Below are 20080 nucleotides of genomic sequence, written 5' to 3' on the forward strand. Positions count from 1 at the left end.
TGTTGTAAGAACACACCACCATATGCAAAAGTGCATATTAAGTAAATAAAAATTATTTAACCAGAACACAGTGGGATCTGCATTCGCAATAATCAGTCCCTGTAACATTCAAGGTTATTGAGCCAATTTTGGTGCTGTACGAGTAAAGGGTGGGGGTGTTGGGAATTAAAGTGCTTGCAGGTTCCTTTAGCTAAATGTATAATACGTATAAAATGTATTTTATAAAAAGACCTTATATATACACATATATATATATATACACACACATATATATTAGGGGTGTAACGCTACGCAAAAATCACGGTTCGGTACGTAGCTCGGTTTTAAAGTCACGGTTCGGTTCATTTTCGGTACAGTAAAGGAAAGAAATGCAAACATTAAACTGCAGGTTGTTTATTACTATAAACTTTTTTTAACAATTTGTTTACACTTTTTTTAAATACTTTTTAATAAAATATATATACAATAAAAAAAAGAATAAGAAATAAAATACTGCTGCAAAGTTCTCCACTAAATAAAATACTCTCAGTCTCAAACCAATATCATATAATAAAATATAATGAAAAATATAAATAAATAACTATGATTACAGTGCAGCATTACCAATCCCACCTTGTAGGCCTGCTCATATTTAAAAATATATATAACTTTTCCAAAGTGTAAAGTGCAGCATCAACAGTTTCAGTTTTTAGACCTGCTCAGATTTCGAATTTCGATCGGAATTAAGAGCAAAGGTCTGTTTAAATGCCGATGGGAGCTGCGTTTGAATTACAATCGTTTTTTTTCCTAGTTGTAGTGATGTTCACACTTGCCTGATGCCTTTTGAAAACCTTAGGCAGGTGACACACTGGCATATTGCACCTGTCAAACATAGTCTATTTTGCCGTCAATACTGTTGACGGTGTCCTTTATCAGTAGGCTTTATATTTATGCCCAACATGAAGTATAGATATTGTTGTCGTGAAGACAAGATCCTGGTCTGTCTGCGGCTTCCCTCTATGTCACCTACAGTAGCAGCAGCGCGCCAGCGCCGCGTCAGGCACGATTCTGGTGTGTAAAGACACAGAAAACGCGAAGCAGCCATCATGCAACCGACACTCAGCAGAAACACCACGCTCACGCCACGCAGCCAGTGTGTCACGGGCCTTAGAATCAGCTGCAGGGCGGGATTTGCACTGAACACGGAGACTTCCGCCACTTAATATGTTCGTTTGGAAACATGAAAATGTCCTATGTTCCACACACAAAATATTGCATTCGGTCATTCAGTACACACGTGCACCGTACCGAAAGCACTGTACCGAAATGGTCCGGTACGAATACACGTACCATTACACCCCTAATATATATATATATATATATATAAATATATATATATATATATATATATAAATATATATATATATATATATATATATATATATATATATATATATATATATTAGAACCTGCTTTAAAGGTTCACTGTTTCAGTTTACAATTGTGACATACAATGTCATAATATTCTGATCTGCACAAAAAATTACATCTGCTTAATATCAATAAAAAAGTGCTTACAGGATTTCCACTTGGATTTCGTCGAAACTGACGTGAGCACAAAATGCTCCCAGCTGAGAGACAGCTACAAGCGTGACGCGCTACGTTACTTATAGGACCTAAAAACTCTGCATGTAATAACCTAGAACTTGACTTGAAGGCTGCTCTGTCAATTCTTCGTCATCAGTTAGGAACCTAGGTGTGCTATTTGATAGCAATCTTTCCTTAGAAAGCCACGTTTCTAGCATTTGTAAAACTGCATTTTTCCATCTCAAAAATATATCTAAATTACGGCCTATGCTCTCAATGTCAAATGCAGAAATGTTAATCAATACGTTTACATTTACATTTACATTTAATTATTTATCAGACGCTTTCATCCAAAGCAACTTACAAATGAGAACAATAGAAGCAATCAGATCAACAAGAGAACAACAACCGTATACAAGTGCCATGAAAAGTCTCAGTTAGTCTAGTGCAGAATGCATAGCAGGGTTTTTTTTTCAAATGTATGAAAGACAAGAAAAGTCCTAGTATTAGTTGGTTAAATGCTGGCAAAAAAGATGAGTCTTTAGATGTTTCTTGAAAATGTATGACCTCAAGGTTAGATTGCAATGTTTTATTGGCTGTTTGCTCTGCACGCTTAATAAACAAACTCCGGTTAGTCCAAAATGCAGCAGCTAGAGTTCTTTATAGAATTAGGAAGTATGACCATATTAGCCCAGTCTTATCAATGCTGCACTTGCTCCCTGTCAAACATTGTGTAGATTTTAAAATCTTGCTTATTACTTATGAAGCCCTGGATGGTTTAGCACCTCAGTATTTGAATGAGCTATTGTTACATTATAGCCCTCCACGTCCGCTGCGTTCTCAAAACTCAACTCAAAAAATATCAAAATCAACTGCGGGCGGCAGATCCTTTTCCTATTTAGCGCCAAAACTCTGGAATAACCTACCTAACATTGTTCGGGAGGCAGACACACTCTTGCAATTTAAATCTAGATTAAAGACCTATCTCTTTAACCTGGTTTACCCATAACACACTAATATGCTTCTAATATCCAGATTTTTAGGATGCATTAATTAGGTAAACCAGAACCGGGAACACTACCCATAACACCGGATGTACTTGCTACATCATTAGAAGAATGGCATCTATGCTAATATTAGTCCGTTTCTCTCTTATTCCAAGGTCACCGTAGCCACTAGTTCCAGTCTTTATCCAGATCAGAGGATCACTGCAGTCACCCGGATCCAGTACGTATCCAGCCAGATGGTGGATCAGCACCTAAAAAGGATCAATACATCCCTGAAAGACAGGACAACTAGAGCCCCAGATACAGATCCCATGTAAAGGCCCTGTCTCAAGACGACCACCAGGACAAGACCACAGGAAACAGATGATTCTTCTTCACAATCTGACTTTGCTGCAGCCTGGAATTGAACTGCTGGTTTCATCTGGTTAGAGGAGAACTGGCCCCCCGACTGAGCCTGGTTTCTCCCTAGGTTTTTCCTCCATTCTGTCACCTCCATTCTGTCGCTCATTTCCATTCACTCCACCGGCCTCGCTCCTGTTCCCACGTCTCTCGGCCCCACCCAACTCGTCACATACCCACATCGCCCCTCGCAGGCCGGGGGGTACCCTCGAGACTGTGCTCTACTGCCCCCCCCCCTCCCTCCGGGGGGATCGCTCACGGGGACCTGCGGGAGCCTGGGGGTAGGACAGACGAGGCGAGAGAAAAGGAGATGGAAGGATGAGGAGTGACAGAGACGTGAGAGGGGAGAGAGGAAAAAAAAAACCTAAAAATTCCGGTTCCCAAACGCACTGCCGCTTGGCCCTCCACCAGCTGGGTGATCTCATCCGCGGTGCCTGGTGGTGGCACTGGATGGCCTTCGGCGGACGGCACAACACTCCTCTGGTTTTGGTCAGCCGGCAGGAGTCCCCCGTTTTTTTGCTCCTCCCTGTTCAGGCGGATGGCAGCAGGCTCCGGCCCCCTGGCGAACGGCGCCGACTCCTCCGCTCCCTCACGGACGGCAGCCGCCCCTCCACATCACGGGCGGCCGGCAGCGAGCTCGCCCATCCCCGGCAACACTTTATCGCCGGCTGGATGGCACCGCGGATTCACCACAGCGGCGAGGGATCTTCAGCAGCGCGTCCCTCCTTCTCCTGGGTTTCGGCACCACTGTAACGAATTAAACTCCATAACTATAGGAAGAAGGAGGCGGTAACCGGCGGACAATCAAAATGAAAGCTTTAACCACTCGTCACAACAACATTCAGCTTCGTATAGCAGGCTGTCTGCAAGTTGAATGATGTGAAATGACAGCTAAACAAATTTCACCCACCCTCTGTAATCGGACAAAGAAAATATACAAATGCTCAACACGGACACACAAAGCCTCACCATATACACCAGCTGACACAAGACCTTGGTAGTCATAGCAACCGTTTTACAAATGTCTCTTGTCAAAGGTAGTCCAATATCAGTGTCTTTCAAACCTAAACACTTACTCACACAAAAACAAACAGCCCATCAGTAATCACTACTGATGCTTAAACAAGTATTTTGTACTTCTGTGCGAGGTTATTCCTCTCATCAACTTTACAAAAACAAACTGAATCTGTAAAAGACCTTGTTACCACCAAATCAATCATCTGAGCAGAGTGCTGCGAGAAACAGTTGTGGACCTGCTAAATAATTCACACTGCAGCATCATAAAACTTCACACAAGAACAATGTAATATTCATGTTGCAAGCACAATTTTGGATCTGTTTTTACACACCTCAATACACTCCTGCCCTCTGGGAGGGTTTAATGATGAATCATTGCGTTGGAAACTATTCCTGAGAAAGTTCAAGTCTGAAACTTGCTTTTTTAAATGCGACTTCTTGATGGAACGGAGAACCCACACATACAGGTGAACTAACTAGTTCAGCTATCAGGACTTCACACAGTACAAAACAAGCCCAAGTTGGCTATTTGGAGCAGGACTGACCTGCGAGATTGCCTGGTTCACGTAGATCCAGCCAGTGAGTGGATTCACACGAAGATACTCCGGCTGCTCCTCGGACATGGAGTAAGTGATGGCCGCATTAGTGCTGTAATCATCATCATGTGCAGCCACTCGCAGAAAACTGGTCCCAATCATGGTGTCCTCACGTAAGAAGTCTGTTAGTGGCAAGACCTTGATTATTGAACTGTAAACACTGTTCTGCTCGTGCATAATTAGACAAAAAGCTTTGATAACTGCACATCCTCTGATCCTATCTTTGAAATTGGATGTGCAAGATACTTTGATAAATCTTAACCAAAATAAATTAATTTCAAAATCATTTTCATATATAGTTCTGTGATGTAGTGTTAGGCATGTGTAAGAAAAATGACTTTCTCCACTAAACAGCTTTAGATAAAGCTTTGTTAATTATCTTATTGGCTCTATACATGTTTGTTTACATGCAAATAGAATTACAAGTTAAATCTATATAAAGTGATCATATCTTTTCATGAGATTTGGATTAATTTGTACGATTCATATTGATTCAATTTATGATGCCTTTATAACTTTTTTGATCGTTTAAGTTTAGTGGCTGTGTTTATGCAACTATGCTCAGTTACTGTTTGATAAATCCCTGAAGCACCATATGGAAAATCATAAAAAGCATCTGTGACGAGTGTGGCTGGGCCGAGAGCCGTGGGAACAAAACGAGGCCGGTGGAGTGATTAGGAAATGAGTGACACTTGCTCCACTAGCCGGTCTCGCTTCCCACGGAGGAGCTCCAGAAGTATCCAAAAGAGGAGCGATGACAGTGAAGGACGAGAGATGACCAGGCCTGCATTTCATTTTGTGTTTGGTTTTATTTGTGCACAACAGTCCTCTGCGAAGGGCTGTCGCGTTGTTATGTGTTTATTCTGTAATTAAAGTTCATTTTGATTAATAATAACACCTGAAAACCCCAAACACAAAGCCTAGGCCTGGTCCTCTCTCGTCCCTCACTGTCGTCGCTCCTCTTTTGAATCCTTCCGATCTCATCGCGAGACCGGCGAGTCGAGCAGGTGTCGTTCATTTCCCAATAACTCCACCGGCCTCGCTCCATTCCCATGGCTCTCGGCCCCGCCCCACTCATCACAGCATCTATTCTGCATAAGCTTCACAGAAAATATAATGTAATGGTTTCACGAGTTTACGCTTACATATGATTAGCTGAGGTATGGAATGCGTGTTTGGTGTGCTGTCCAGGGAAAGGCACTGAGCTCGGGAATGGCCCGAACCTAGAGTACCCCCACTTCCCCTTCTAGTTGTAAAGTGAACTCGAAGTGAGGAGATGGGGAGGAGGAGGGATGCTGATAAACCGTCAATGGATAGAGGTAAGTCAGCAGTATTTATACTGTGGTATTGATTACTTGATTGTGATCCACCGGTGTTGATTAGGCTAAGTAAACTGATGTGCTCCTTCTGAACCTTGTTAATAAAACATAATTTCGTTTTACACACTTCAGTTGCGAGACAACTCTTTGGTTGGTTGTGTTTTATAAATCTTGCCTTATTTTCATGTGTTATGTGGACAGACAAACTGGTTGCTGTTGAAATCTTCCAGCATAGCATCTGGTCAGGAAACTACGTATAGCAGCTTAGAACAGCATGGATATTTGACTACACTAAGTGCCTATACTTCTTAGCAATGTACAACCCTACAGGTATGAAACATTAAATATGTTAAAAAGAAGGTGATTATTGCTCACATTCGTAGCGCAGGTTCTCAAATTTGGGGCTGTTGTCATTCTCGTCGAGGATAAAAATGTTGAGCTGGCAGATGCCTATGAGGGGATCCACCGCTTGGTCCGTGGCCGTCACTGTTACTGCATACTCTCTCTGCCTCTCTCGATCAAATGTCACAGCAGTTATAATAACACCTGAAAAAGTACCTCTGTTACCACTGAACTTCTGCTCACTGATAGTTAAACAACATTCACCAGATTCTAATACATATTGTGGCGGGAGGAGCAAACGAAAGACACAGCGGGCATGTGTCAGGCCTCGGTGAGGCTTTTATTAACAGAAAATAAAGGAAAACAGGGAAATTAAAGTGGCCAAAGGGGAAAAGTGTCCAAAACAACAGGGAATCTGGTGTTCTCGTCGTGCTGCGAGGTTTGTGTGGGTCGGGCAGTGTTCATGGAGGAAGGGTCCAGGTAAGGGGCGGAGTCCGGCGGCCGCACACGCTCCCCTCTTCGGTCTGGGGCGTGAGGGGTGGCAGCATCTTCTAGCAGCTGCATCCTTCTCTTTGGCTGCGGCGCTTGCAGGGGATGGACGGCCTGGCATTCTGGCCTGATGGCCATGTAAACGGGTGCAGTTCATTAATTCATTAAAGTGAATTAAACAAGTTTGAATTTGTGAAAATACTTCAAGGCTTACATTTCATTGCGAGAGAGAGAGAGGGAGAGAGCGTCAACAGTGAGCGCATGACATTATAAGAAAGTGCTTAATGAGACCTTAGGTTTTATTAGAAAACATGTTTTGTTTCAAATCCTGTGGCTTTTATCTCAATGACATTTGATTTTTTTTAGTGTTCCTGTAGCTCAATTGGTAGATCAAGCGCAAGGTTGGGGGTTCGATTCCCAGGGAACACATGATAGGTAAAAATTGATAGCCTGAATGCACTGTAAGTCGCTTTGGATAAAAGCGTCTGCTAAATGAATAAACTTAACTTAACTAATTTAAAAAATAATCTACTTTTATGCTCGTTACCTGTTTCTGGATCAATGATGAAGGCAGGAACAGTGCTGTCTTTATGCATAAAACCATATGTGACTTTTCCATTGGCTCCTTCATCAGCATCAACTGCATGGACCTGCAGCACAAATGTTCCTTCTGGTTTATTTTCCAGAACTGATGCCTTGTCTTTATACTCAGCACACTGCAAGGGGGACACACAGAGAAGAAAAAGGAAGATGTATAGTAAACCAAAGTCTAAAAAGGGTCTTTACACTTGTATTAGGATTTGTCTTGGGTGATCAGATAACAAGTGGTCAGATGAAACACATCGTTGTTTACACATGGTAATATTGGTCTCTAATGCAACTTCAATCAAAACTTGTGAACAGGATCTCTGAGGGCCACAGTTTACAAAACTCAACAAAAACAGAACAAAACAGCTGCATTTACCATAAGTGATTGGATCACTCAAATAAATAAATAAATAAAAGCAAAACTTAATTGATTGATTTATTAAATTAATAAACATAATTTCACTGATTAGACTACCTATGTTATAAGTGTTCTAATGACAAAAAATGCCAAGGAGCTGATTCTGTTAGGGAGGCAGAAGTGAACCATTACTAAAAGCAAGTCATTTAAACATTTAAACAGAATTGATGCGATTGAAAGACAGAAATAGAGCTGAATAAGAAAACCAGTACACACTGTGGACTGGACACACACTGATGGTACAAAAAATGGGAGAGGAGGCTTATTAATCCTTATCTCTTTGGTTCTGTTGTGATTCATCTGTTTCATAATTGAAACGCCCTTGAATCAATTCCTTCCCACTGAATCTGTGGAGACGTCTGGAATAAGCCTAGATAATTCAGCCATGCTCCACCACCCTCACACCTTCTTCATCCTTGCACGTATGCGTAATCACAAAAATAAAGAAAGCACCGCCTCCCTTTCATAGTTTGCTCAGCGTAAGACAGCTGAGAATATGGGAAAACAAATACAGTATATAAATCCCTTTCAGATACATGGTGACAATTCCCAAATCAGTCCACCAACTTTCCCTTTGATGGCCACTTCTGACACCTAATTAATAACAAGAGACCCAGTCCTCTCTGTGATGGTTTTAGCTAGCTAAAGCCCGGCTGCAAAGTCTGTGTTGTTCAATCAGTCAGGTGAGCATGAAAACCCTTGTGAGTCCATCTCACAGACCTCCAGAAACCTGGCAGTAAAACACACAATGCTGTGGGCCTACAAGTAAGAGAACTTCTCAGTGGAGATCCATGGAGTATTTTGTTTAAGTACTGAACATCTGCCCACAGCCAAGCATCTCCTCACCTCACCATGCAGCATGGGGAGATTAAAACCCTCCAAATATCTTCCGTGTTGCACTCAACCCATATGGAGACACCAGGAAGCAAGCAGACCCATAGTGATTCAGCACATATTTCAAACACTTAATTAAAAGTCTACAGCTGATCAAGCAGCAGCCCAGGTTGCTTTGCTAATAATATTTCTTGAGAAAAAAAAAAAAAAAAAAAAAAAAACCTTTGCTTCCATTGGATAAACACAACTTTGTAGGTGTCAAGGTACATAAACCAAATAATTAAATGTAAAATAGCACTGGATAGTCTTCAATGTAAAAATGAAATATAGCTACAATCAAACCTACATTTATTCAGACACCTTCAATATTTCTCACATTATTACAGTTTTGCTATATATATATATATCAAAAATTATATCTGGTGTCTGAAAATTTTTTGGTTTGACTGTTAAAACTACAAAGTAATTCAGTCAAGAGCAGTAAGTGATTTTCATTTTCTTGGATTAACATTACAGCAGTCAGTAGCTAAATTAGCCGCGGTCACTTTAAGAGACGATGAATGCATCCAATACACATCCCATTTTTACGGCATAATTTCCAAGGTGGATATTTTGACATATTTTGTATGTATTTGTCGGCACAAGACCAAAAATAAGCAAATTCGATGTTCAAGGGTTTTGAGACGCTTTTCTTTGCGTGAGCCCTGAACACCAGAACACCTCATTGCTGAATTGGGCTCTTTCACATCTTTTTGTTTGTTTAAACTGCGATTTGTATTTGTTCGTTCAGGTGCAGGAGGGACTTCGAGGAGAACTTCGCAGAAGAGAGCTCGGTTCAGTGTTGCTGTCCGTGATACACGGCTCTCTCTCTCATGCGCACCAAACACAGCGCGCGAGTATCCAGCTACTCTGTTCAGCTTTTCCGCGTCTTGTTTTTGGATGCTTTAAATCAACAAGCTGTAAGGCTTAAAAACAAGTGAAAAAGATAAGCTTTCATGACGATGAACAGCAGTGGCCCGTCAACTGTCCTGAGCATCTTTTTAGGCTGGCCTCAGCCAGTCGGTTATATAAAATGGTGAAAGGTCATCATAGCTTGCTTAGTATAGACCCAGCTCCCAACCCAACTTGGAGAATAGATTAACGGCGATATTTTTTTTATCGTCCGATAAGAGTCTCACGTTAACGCAGCACGTTAACGCCGATAACGCGTCGTCTGCATATATATATATATATATATATATATGCAGACAAACATAGAGATAGTATATGATATATATATATATATATATATATATATGCAGACAGGCATAAAGATAGTATATAGATAGATAATAGATTGATTTTTAATATACACAATACCTTTTCAAACACAGGTTTGTTGTTGTTGACATCATCAACTCCTACAATGACCTGGACAATGGCGGAGAGAGACTGCGCCCCACCGGAGGCATTATCATCTGTAGCTGTTACGTTCAGGATGTACTTTAGTCCCTGAAGTCTAGGAGATGGGCTGGAGCGGAGACGGATCAATCCTGTGTGGGGCGACAGGCAAACATGTATAGCAACATTTAATTGGCCATTACCCTCAGATAAATCCCACTCAAACTCCATTCAACCTCAGCACCTTATTTGAATTAGCAACTGATTCCTCATTAGTTCAGCAGTTTTAATGCAATCACAACTGAATAGATAAAACGTGCTTATTAGGGTATTTGAGCTGCGTTCTTTAAGTACACTGCATTAGACAAACTCCTATTTCATACATGTAGGTTTGCGAATGACATAGGACTTGATGAATTCTGTACATATGGAGCCATGAAGACTAATCTCTCAGTGCAGAGAGGGTGTTTCTGACCTTTAAGGCGATGATTATATTTGCCATTCCTGAGGTTTGGACTATGCAAAATCCTTTATATATTGTATGTTTTTATGGATGAATGTATGTGCTGTTGCAAATGTGCCAGTGATATCGTTATGCTTCATACTTTGTGTCTTATCTGCGGAGACAGCCGGAGTCAGCTCCGACGTGACCCTCCACGGTACACCATGCAGCACCGTCTCTTTCAGTAAAAGCGCATTAGACTCTGCTGCATTCAACTCTGCATTCATAATATGAAGAGCTAGATGACTGCTATCTCCAGCTAGCAGCAAAGGGACATTAAACAAACCAGCACAGCAACTGACACTGACTTGGCAGGAGGAAAATCCCATGTACCCTAGTTTCTTGAATTGATTCTAATGCATAACGCTAGTCCTTTTGTGGCACAACTCAGGGGAAAAAGAACATGTAATCAATTCTAATTCAATCTGAACACCCCTAGCCGCACTAGCTCCCTATTCAATTGTTAGTTGGGGCTGAAATGAGTGTGTATGTTTGGATTTTGTGCCTTGAGGAGACTTGTCACAGGTTCTAGCTTTATTCTCTCGACAGTTTATCAACTGCAGGCTATGGGAGCAACAGGCTAATCTGTTGAGCTCCAGTAAGGTTTTTTTTTTTTTATAAGTACAATTTTTAAACCATACAGAGGCACTGCTATGGTATGCATCACTGCCAATGATTTTAAATAGAGATATACACAGAATTAAATAAAGAACTTGAGCTGGGATTATACATATTGACAAACTGGCAGCTCAAGATACACACATTTCAGTAATGATTCACGTGTGATTTATATGTCCTTGAGCTGGAAGTGTCTATTATGATTAGTATGTAGTACACTGGTGGAGTCTAGAACAGGACACAGACGGAAGAGGAAGCCAGGACATATCAGTGCACATGAAAGATAGAGAAGAAGTTTCTCCAGGGCTTTGACAATCAAATGTCTCCATCCATGAGGGTGAGGGGCATGCCACTGGCCCTCTCTTTATGACACTTTACATCACTGTCATGCCTTCTGTGAAATACGGGAAACCAAATATTCTAAAAGTGGACATATATATTATTTACATAATCCAAAATACATCAAAATTATCAAATTAAATTCTTGTTTGGACACAGTAACTTACAATAGCCAGTCTGAAATATAATTTTATAAATGCTAACATCAACCACTGATATAGCAAAATTAAACAGTATTAATAGCATCAACAAAGTTCATTTAGGTGAATTAAATAATTAACTCACCAAAATATGGCTTAAATTATCATTTTTAATAAATTAATTTATTTTATTTTATGGTCTCACAAAGGCTGTATTTATCATTTATTTTGTCAAAACTGGTTAAAGAATAATAATAATAATAATAAAAACTTTTCTTCAAAACGTGACTTTTTTCAGGATTTTTGATCAATAGAAAGTTAATTTGAAATAAAAATCTTTTGTAATAGTATTCATATCTCTTTACTGTCAATGTTGATCAACTTAATGCTTCCTTGATGAATAAAACTGTTAATTTCTTTAATTGTAGTGTATACTCAAACATAAGGTATTATACAAACAGACATGTGCCGGTATTTGGTAATGTAATATATCACGGTAAGGAATATGCACAATATGTTATCCTGGCACTTCTAAATACCATGAATAATTATATATTACAAATTATTCAGAATGTTGAATGCATTTTAAGAATACCATTCCCATCAACTGGTCAAAATCACAGACTGTATAAAAACATGGACGTAGTGTTCGTGACGCCACCCAAAGGTTTCCGAAGAGCGAGCCCACCTAGCTCGATGGCGGTGACCGCAGCGACAATCCACCTGTCACTCAAGTGGCCGCACCCTTAATTATGCAGAACTTTAAGGCTTAATATAATTTAAACAAATGAGTTATAAAAAAATTTACCACCCTCACAGTTGTCATGAAGGTCAACATTTTTTGAACCGGGCTGTAAACATGTTTTTTCTGCTGTAAAGTTGGCCATTTTAACATGGGGAGTCTATGGGACTGACTCCTTTTTGCAGCCAGCCTCAAGCGGCCAGTCGATGAACTGCAGTTTTAGTAACTTCCTTGTTGGCTTCATGAGAGGGAGCAGGAGGTTGCCGCTCGGTCAAAATGCACAATACCGCTGTATACTGCTTGAAAGACGCATGTGCGCTCTGATGTAAACAAGCATGCATGAGAAGCACATGGGGAGATGTGCTGAATCAAAGCACATTCACTCTCTAACAGCAGATGACGCTAAACTGCAGAAAATGCAGCCCTTCTGGAAACCCCATAAATAAAGCAGCTCTGCTACTTTCTAAAAAAATATTTAAATAATTTATAAAAGCCATTCAGATTAGTGTATTCGCTATGATGTTCATCACAGTGCCAAATACTTAAGTATTTAGACTTAACAGGCTATTTATTTTCAACTTTTTTTCATTTTAATCTGGATTGCAACATGCTCTAGATATTACATTATATTATTCTAGATATACACAGAGTGATCAGGTGTTTCTAATTTGAATAATTAACTGCTGTTAAATGAACTGAGATGATGTTGATTACACACACCCTCATGAAGGCATGTAGCCGCAACGCGTAGATGTACCTCTCACTAAAAGAGTTTTAATGTATAATGCCAGTGATGCAATAAAGGCTTTTTAAATTTTCACTATACAATTCGAGTGCCTTGGAGTTCAAGTTTTTAAATGCTCTAGATATTGTTTGAAAGCGTTTTGATTCTTTATTGTTCATTCACACTTTACATTAGGGCTCTATTAGTTAACATTAGTTAATTCTTTAGTTAACATAAACTACCAATGAAAAATTCTTCAGAACATTAATTAATCTTAGGTATTCCGATATTTAATAAACACATTGTAAAATCTAAACTGTGTTATTTAATGAGCTAACATGAACTAAGACTTGTATTTTTTAACAAAGATTAATAGCTTCTGTAGCAAATGTAGCTATTGATCATTGTGAATGTTAATGCATTAACTAATGAGATCTTATTGTAAAGTGATACCTATGGGTCTTTATACAGTGGTTATTTTGCAATTTAATCTGTGTAAACTTGTAACTTTATATATTTTTCTGTATTTCTTTATTTTATTTAAATGTTCAGTTATTTTTGTTATAAGAAAACAGTTATTTAACCATTTATACTGTATTATGGCTAAATTCCAATACCGTGATAATACCATATACCGTGATAAAAGCATTAGCAATTAATCACAACAGGAGAATTTGATACCGGCATATCCCTAAATACAAATTTAGCATTACACACAATTTCAATGCACAATGTGAAGGCATTAAAATTCCTCTGCAAAGTTTATTAAAATAGTGTAAGTGACACTTAGCTGTAGCTTATCCCATTTATCTCATGGTCTCTTGCCAGCACTGATAAGTCATTGATGTGTGCAGCACACTGTCTTAACTCATTTTCATTAGTTATTTTGACTAATTAGCTAGTCATCAGATCAAGTTCTTCTGTTCTGTCACTAATTCACAAATCTTTTGGCAGTTCAATAATCTCTGTAATAATCTTGATACTCTTTTCATGCCTTTTGCAAGACGTTGCACTATTTCATGCTTTTATCTTCAGAAATATCTTTCTTCTTCATATTGCATGAAAACTCCTTAGAGAACATTTAGAAAGGGGGTGGTGAGTTTATATACCTGCTTACAACAATGAACAAAGATTTCAATCCATAATGGTTTCAAGAGACTGAAGGACAGCAACTATAACTATAACTATATATATATATATATATATATATATATATATATATATATATATATATACACAGTACAGACCAAAAGTTTGGAAACATTACTATTTTTAATGCTTTTGAAAGAAGTTTCTTCTGCTCATCAAGCCTGCATTTATTTGATCAAAAATAAAGAAAAAACTGTAATATTGTGAAATATTATTACAACTTAAAATAATAGTTTTCTATTTGAATATACTTTAACAAAATAATTTATTCCTGTGATGCAAAGCTGAATTTTCAGCATCATTACTCCAGCCTTCAGTGTCACATGTAACATCCAGTCTATCACATGATCATTTAGAAATCATTCTAATATTCTGATTTATTATGAGTGTTGGAAACAGTTCTGCTGTTTAATATATTTGATGAATAAAAGGTTAAAAAGAACTGAATTTATTCAAAATATTTTTTTATAATAATATATATTCTAATAATATATTTTCTTTACTATCACTTTTTATCAATTTAACACATCCTTGCTGAATAAAAGTATTGATTTTATAAAAAGAAAAAGAAAAAAAAAATACTGACCCCAAATTACTGACCAGTAGTGTATATTGTTATTACAAAATATTTATATTTTAAAAACATAGCTTCTTTTTTCTTTTTTCTTTACTTTTTATTCAGCAAAGTATCCTAAAAAAGTATCACATGTTCTGAAAAAATATTAAGCAGCAGAACTGTTTCCAACTTTGATAATGAATCATCATATTAGAATAATTTCTAAAGGATCATGTGATAATGATCCTAAAAATCCAGCTTTGTATCACAAAAATAAATGATAATTTAAAGTATAATAAATGTAAAAACAATTATTTTAAATTGTAATAATATATCACAATATTAATTTTTTTTCTGTATTTTTGATCAAATAAATGCAGGCCTTATGAGCAGAAGAAACTTCTTTCAAAAACATTAAAAATAGTAATGTTTCCAAACTTTTGGTCTGTACTGTATATATATAGCTTGTGTATTCTCTTCTATGGATTGCTGGACACATCCTGAGCATCCTTAATTACACAATTTATCAGCTTTGTGCAATGTTAACAGCCTGTCAGCCAAATATCCTTCCTGGCAGTCTTTTCTTTTTTGCAATTCATTTCTCCATTTCCAGACATTTGGATGTTGGAACCTTGTTTAACACGAGGCCTTTTAGCAGGACAAAGAACAAAGGAAAATCAAAACACTACAAATAACAGGAAAATAAAAACGCTTGACAGGTCCTGTGTGCTGGCGATGATCTGGCTTATTATCAGCATAAACACCATGCTGCTGTGCCGGTAAATACATCCTTCATGGAACGGATGCAGTCTTAGTATTTATGTCTTTAATACAAAAGGCCTGATCATATTATTGAATTTGCTGTTTGAGTCCTTAAAGGGGTATTAAATCAAACTGAGTACATTCCTCTGTGAGTTAAAGTAAATTAACAACGAGCACCAAGCGTCTTTGCCCTGCTTTGCACCAACAAAAACAACCTAATGGAGGAGAGGCTCTAATGAATGATAGAGGGAATTTCAGGAGAGACGGAGATCTGACGAGCCGCAGAAGGGGCAATAAAGGAAAGCTTTGATCTTTAGAGGAGAGAAAGGGAGAAATATGCAGGTAAGGGAATCAACAGAGACACTCTTCAAGGAACCGCAGTGCTTCCAATGAAGCGGTGCATGTTTGAATCACCTGAATAAAGCACTAAATTGGAGCACTGTGAACATAAGCAGCAAACATATTTTGTGAGAAGGACAAATGAAGTCCTACTTCAATCAAAATTCAGTCAATCAAAGGATGCCTAACTTTTTCACTGTTGATGAGAGTGTGGTCTGTGAAGTCATGAGCTGTTTAGCACATGCTGTTACTTTGAGAAGTTAAGACATTTGTATTTGTAGTTGAAAATAAGTATTATATTTACTGAGCCATTACTAAATATCTTCAAAACTGAAGGAGATAAACAGACTCTGCATTTTCAAGGTTCTGTAATCATCAAGGGACTCAAAGTGTCTGATCTGTACACACATGGTTCCTAAAGCATATACTTATAATCAAACTAAAATGCTTACAACTGGATCTTTCATATTTTCCATTTCTAATTTATGCTTTAGAGTTAGGAAAAAAATAAAATTAAAATAAAATATTTAAAATAAAAGAAAATTCTGGCTATACTTACTCAGAACTGTGATTTCATTTCTTGCAATTGCAACTTTATTTCTAACAACTGACTTTATTTCTCACAATATGAAATGTTCATCATGTTCAAACAGATGTTGCTGTTGATTTCACTCTCTCTTCTGCCATTGTGGATTTTACCGTTTACCATATGTTCACACTAAACATTGTGTCTTCATTTAACCCTTAAGGATCCTTCAGATTAAAGAATTAAAAATTTTTTCAAATCCCTTACTAACTCCTCCCACATAATTTCCCATCCTCTCTATACTGGTTATTCTAACAATAAAAGCGCCCGTTTACTATCGGAGCTGTGATGCAGCAGTGATGTACTGTATGCACTGGTGTTGTGGTTTTCACATTATAACACAAGTTTTAGTTTGGCCTGCACATTTTTCATGTCTAGACCTCTCTCCTACATTAAATAAATATATAGGACTTCTTTGGGATCTAAATATATGTACACATTAAAAGAAGGATAAAGACTATTTTTTTAATAGCTGCCCTGCTGTGATCACCCTACCCTGAAAGAACAATTAGTTATTAAATATGAATAAATTATAATTATTCATATTTAAATAACTTAAGTATAAAATGCAATTGCAATGTAAAGAGTTTGAAAGAAAGCACTGAATTAAGACTTTTCTACTGCACTGCTCCTTAGTGAGTGTTCATACAGCGTAAAACATCTGTCAGAGAGATCAGAAGAGTAATATTAAATCTTCAAAGGATGTCTCACCTTTCTGGCTGTCGATGACAAAGTTGCCCTCCTGGTTGCCTGCTGTAATTTTGTATGTGATCCCATCTCCATCTGGGTCCTTGGCCAGGACTGTTGCAACCAGGGTGTTGGGCCCTGCATCCTCAGAGACAAAGGTCCGATACCTGTTTTTGAACACACATAGGCAACTTACAACACTGCTTGGCTAAATAGAAGATGCAAGTAATCATGCTTGTGACTATCATTACACATGGAGTGTTTACCAAGGATATGTTGACTAACAGTGTTTCCTACCCTTATTTTTTTTAAGTAAAAAAAAAAAAAAAAAAAAAAAAACTTAGCCTTTACAGACATAGTGTTTCTTGAGTAGACACTGTATTTATTCAAACATCAGTCCTTTATTCACCCTTGCATTGTGAACGAACAGAGATCTGACTCCATACTGCATGCAGCGCTTCATTCTGAAGAGGTGGTTGGATTTATGAGATTTTTCTGACAGTTTGAAAATCAAGCGCAGTGTTGCACAATGGTTGGGAAACACTGGACTAAGAGAACAAAAAGGTGACTACTAGTATACAGCAAATGAAAAAGGTGCAGGTTATATGGAAAGCACATAGAACAAACAGGAGTAAAAGCAATCCAATGAACAAACAAAAACATGCAGGAAAGAGAACCAAGAATTCGGTATGCAGTTACATTCTTACCATTTAAAAGCCTTTAAATAATTTGCATTTGTTCAAAGTCAGTAGAAGATTATAAACTTTAATATTAAATTTCTTTAGAATATCCTTTAAAAAGACACGTGACAATATCTACATAGGTTCTGTTAAAAAAATTGATTATAAATGAAAAAAAAAAGTTGAAAAATTGTGAAGAGATTTGTCAAGTTTGTCAAGTTCTGTCAATTAAAAAAAAATGCTGTGTTTTGCGAAGTTTGCAGCTTAAGCTGTTGTGGTGATCATTCACATTGCTCCCTATAATACACCCGGCGCAATGCGTTGCAAGGCTCAGCGCAAGTGTGTTTGCTAGTTTCAGTCCGGCGCCGTTCGCATTTTCCAGTCCAGCGCCATGTCGTTTAATTTGCAAATGCATTTGCACCCATTTGTGCACCCATGGGCGTGCTGTTCTAAAAAAGAGGTGTGTTGAGGCGCATTGCTGGTGCAATGCTATTTTAAGGAGCTGAAAATAGACTACGCCATAGACCAACTCAAACCTGGTGTAAAGTCTGGCACAAAGTTTTTCTTGCAATTGCAGAAACTCACTGATCAGATCACAGAGACCGAACAATAACACCCGGACTCCGTTTTAATAATTTTTGGGGACTTTAATAATGCCAATCTCTCCTGTGAACTGCCAAAATACAGACAGCATGTTACATGTCCCAGCAGAGACAGTAACATATTGGATCACTGTTACACCACAATAAAGAATGCCTATCACTCTGTTCCATGAGCAGCTTTGGGGTTGTTTGATCACTGTCTGGTTCATCTTATACCGACCTACAAGCAGAAACTTAAATCTGCTAAACCTGTAGTAAAGACGTTGAAGAGGTGGACCAGTGAAACAGAGCAGGATTTACAAGCTTGTTTTGATCTCACTGATTGGATTGTTATTGAAGCTGCTACCACCGATCTGGACGAACTCATATTAGTTTTTGTGAGGATATATGCAGTTCTACCAGGACTTATTTAATATTCAACAATGATAAGCCATGGTTTACAGCAAAACTCAGACATCCTCGTCAGGGCAAAGAGGATGCCTACAGAAATGGGGACAGAGTCTTGTACAGTCAGGCCAGGAACACACTGAACAAAGAGATTAGAGTGGCTAAAAAGACCTACGCTAAAAAATTGGAATACCAGTTTACTTTCAACGACTCAACTTCAGTGTGGAGAGGACTGAGAGCCATCACTAACTACAAGACACCATCCCACTGCATTGAGGCTAATCAACGACTTACTAATGACGTGAATGAGTTTTATTGTAGATTTGAAACACACATTCTGACCATCTCCCTACACAACTGTTAACACCTCCTGCAATCCCCTTCTCCACCCCTCCTGCTCTTCAAATCTGTGAAGATGATGTGCGCCAGGTCTTCAGGAAGAACAAAAGAAGAAAAGCACCAGGCCCAGATGGCCTGTGCTGACCAGCTGGCCCCGATCTTTTCACAGATCTTCAACAGATCTCTGGAGTTGTGTGAAGTGCCTTCCTGCTTCAAAAGCTCCACCATCATCCCCTTTCCAAAGAAACCCAAGATAACAGGACTTAAGGACTACAGACCTGTGGCTCTAACGTCTGTCATCATGAAGTCGTTTGAAAAACTGGTTCTGGCTTATCTGAAGGACATCACTGGACCCTTACTGGGCCCCCTGCAGTTTGCTTACCAAGCAAACGGGTCCGTGGATAATGCAATCAAAATGGGATTGCACTTCATCCTGCATCTGGATAAAACAGGGACTTAAGTGAGGATCATGTTTGTAGACTTTAATCCAGCTTTTGAACACCTTCATCCCAACAGCCCTCAAGACCAGTCTGACCCAACTCTCTGTTCCTAGCTCTATCTGTCAGTGGATCACCAGCTTTCTGACAGATAGGCAACAGTTAGTGAGACTGGGGAAATTCATGTCAAACAATTGCTCCACCAACACTGGTGCCCCTCAGGGATGTGTTCTCTCCCCACTGCACTTCTCGCTGTACACCAATGACTGCACCTCTAAAAACCCTTCTGTCAAGCTCCTGTTTGCAGTTTGCAGACGACACCACAGTCATCGTCCTCATCCAGGATGGTGACGAGTCTGCTTACAGACAAGAGTTTGAGCAGCTAGCTGTCTAGTGTAATCTTAACAACCATGAGATGAACATGCTCAAAGCAGTGGAGATGATCGTGGACTTCAGAAGAAACCTCTTGCACTCCCCCCACTCAATATCATGAACAGCACTGTGGCTGCAGTAGAGTCATTCAGATTCCTGGGAAC

At 38.7% G+C, this 20080-nt stretch overlaps 1 protein-coding gene across 1 annotated transcript in view; it reads right to left on the reverse strand.

The window, feature by feature from the left end:
• The window catches only part of LOC132108000 (neural-cadherin-like), a 273951-nt gene that overhangs the window by 113209 nt on the left and 140662 nt on the right, over positions 1 to 20080 (reverse strand). Inside the window, exons 7-11 of the mRNA XM_059514421.1 lie at positions 17124 to 17266; positions 9935 to 10107; positions 7283 to 7451; positions 6280 to 6450; positions 4535 to 4707 (exon numbers count right to left, since the gene is read on the reverse strand). Of these exons, the coding sequence (XP_059370404.1) occupies positions 4535 to 4707; positions 6280 to 6450; positions 7283 to 7451; positions 9935 to 10107; positions 17124 to 17266 (829 nt within the window). The remainder of the gene's footprint in view (positions 1 to 4534; positions 4708 to 6279; positions 6451 to 7282; positions 7452 to 9934; positions 10108 to 17123; positions 17267 to 20080) is intronic.

Source organism: Carassius carassius, chromosome 2 (assembly GCF_963082965.1).
Source record: "Carassius carassius chromosome 2, fCarCar2.1, whole genome shotgun sequence".
Taxonomy (NCBI): Eukaryota; Metazoa; Chordata; class Actinopteri; order Cypriniformes; family Cyprinidae; genus Carassius; species Carassius carassius.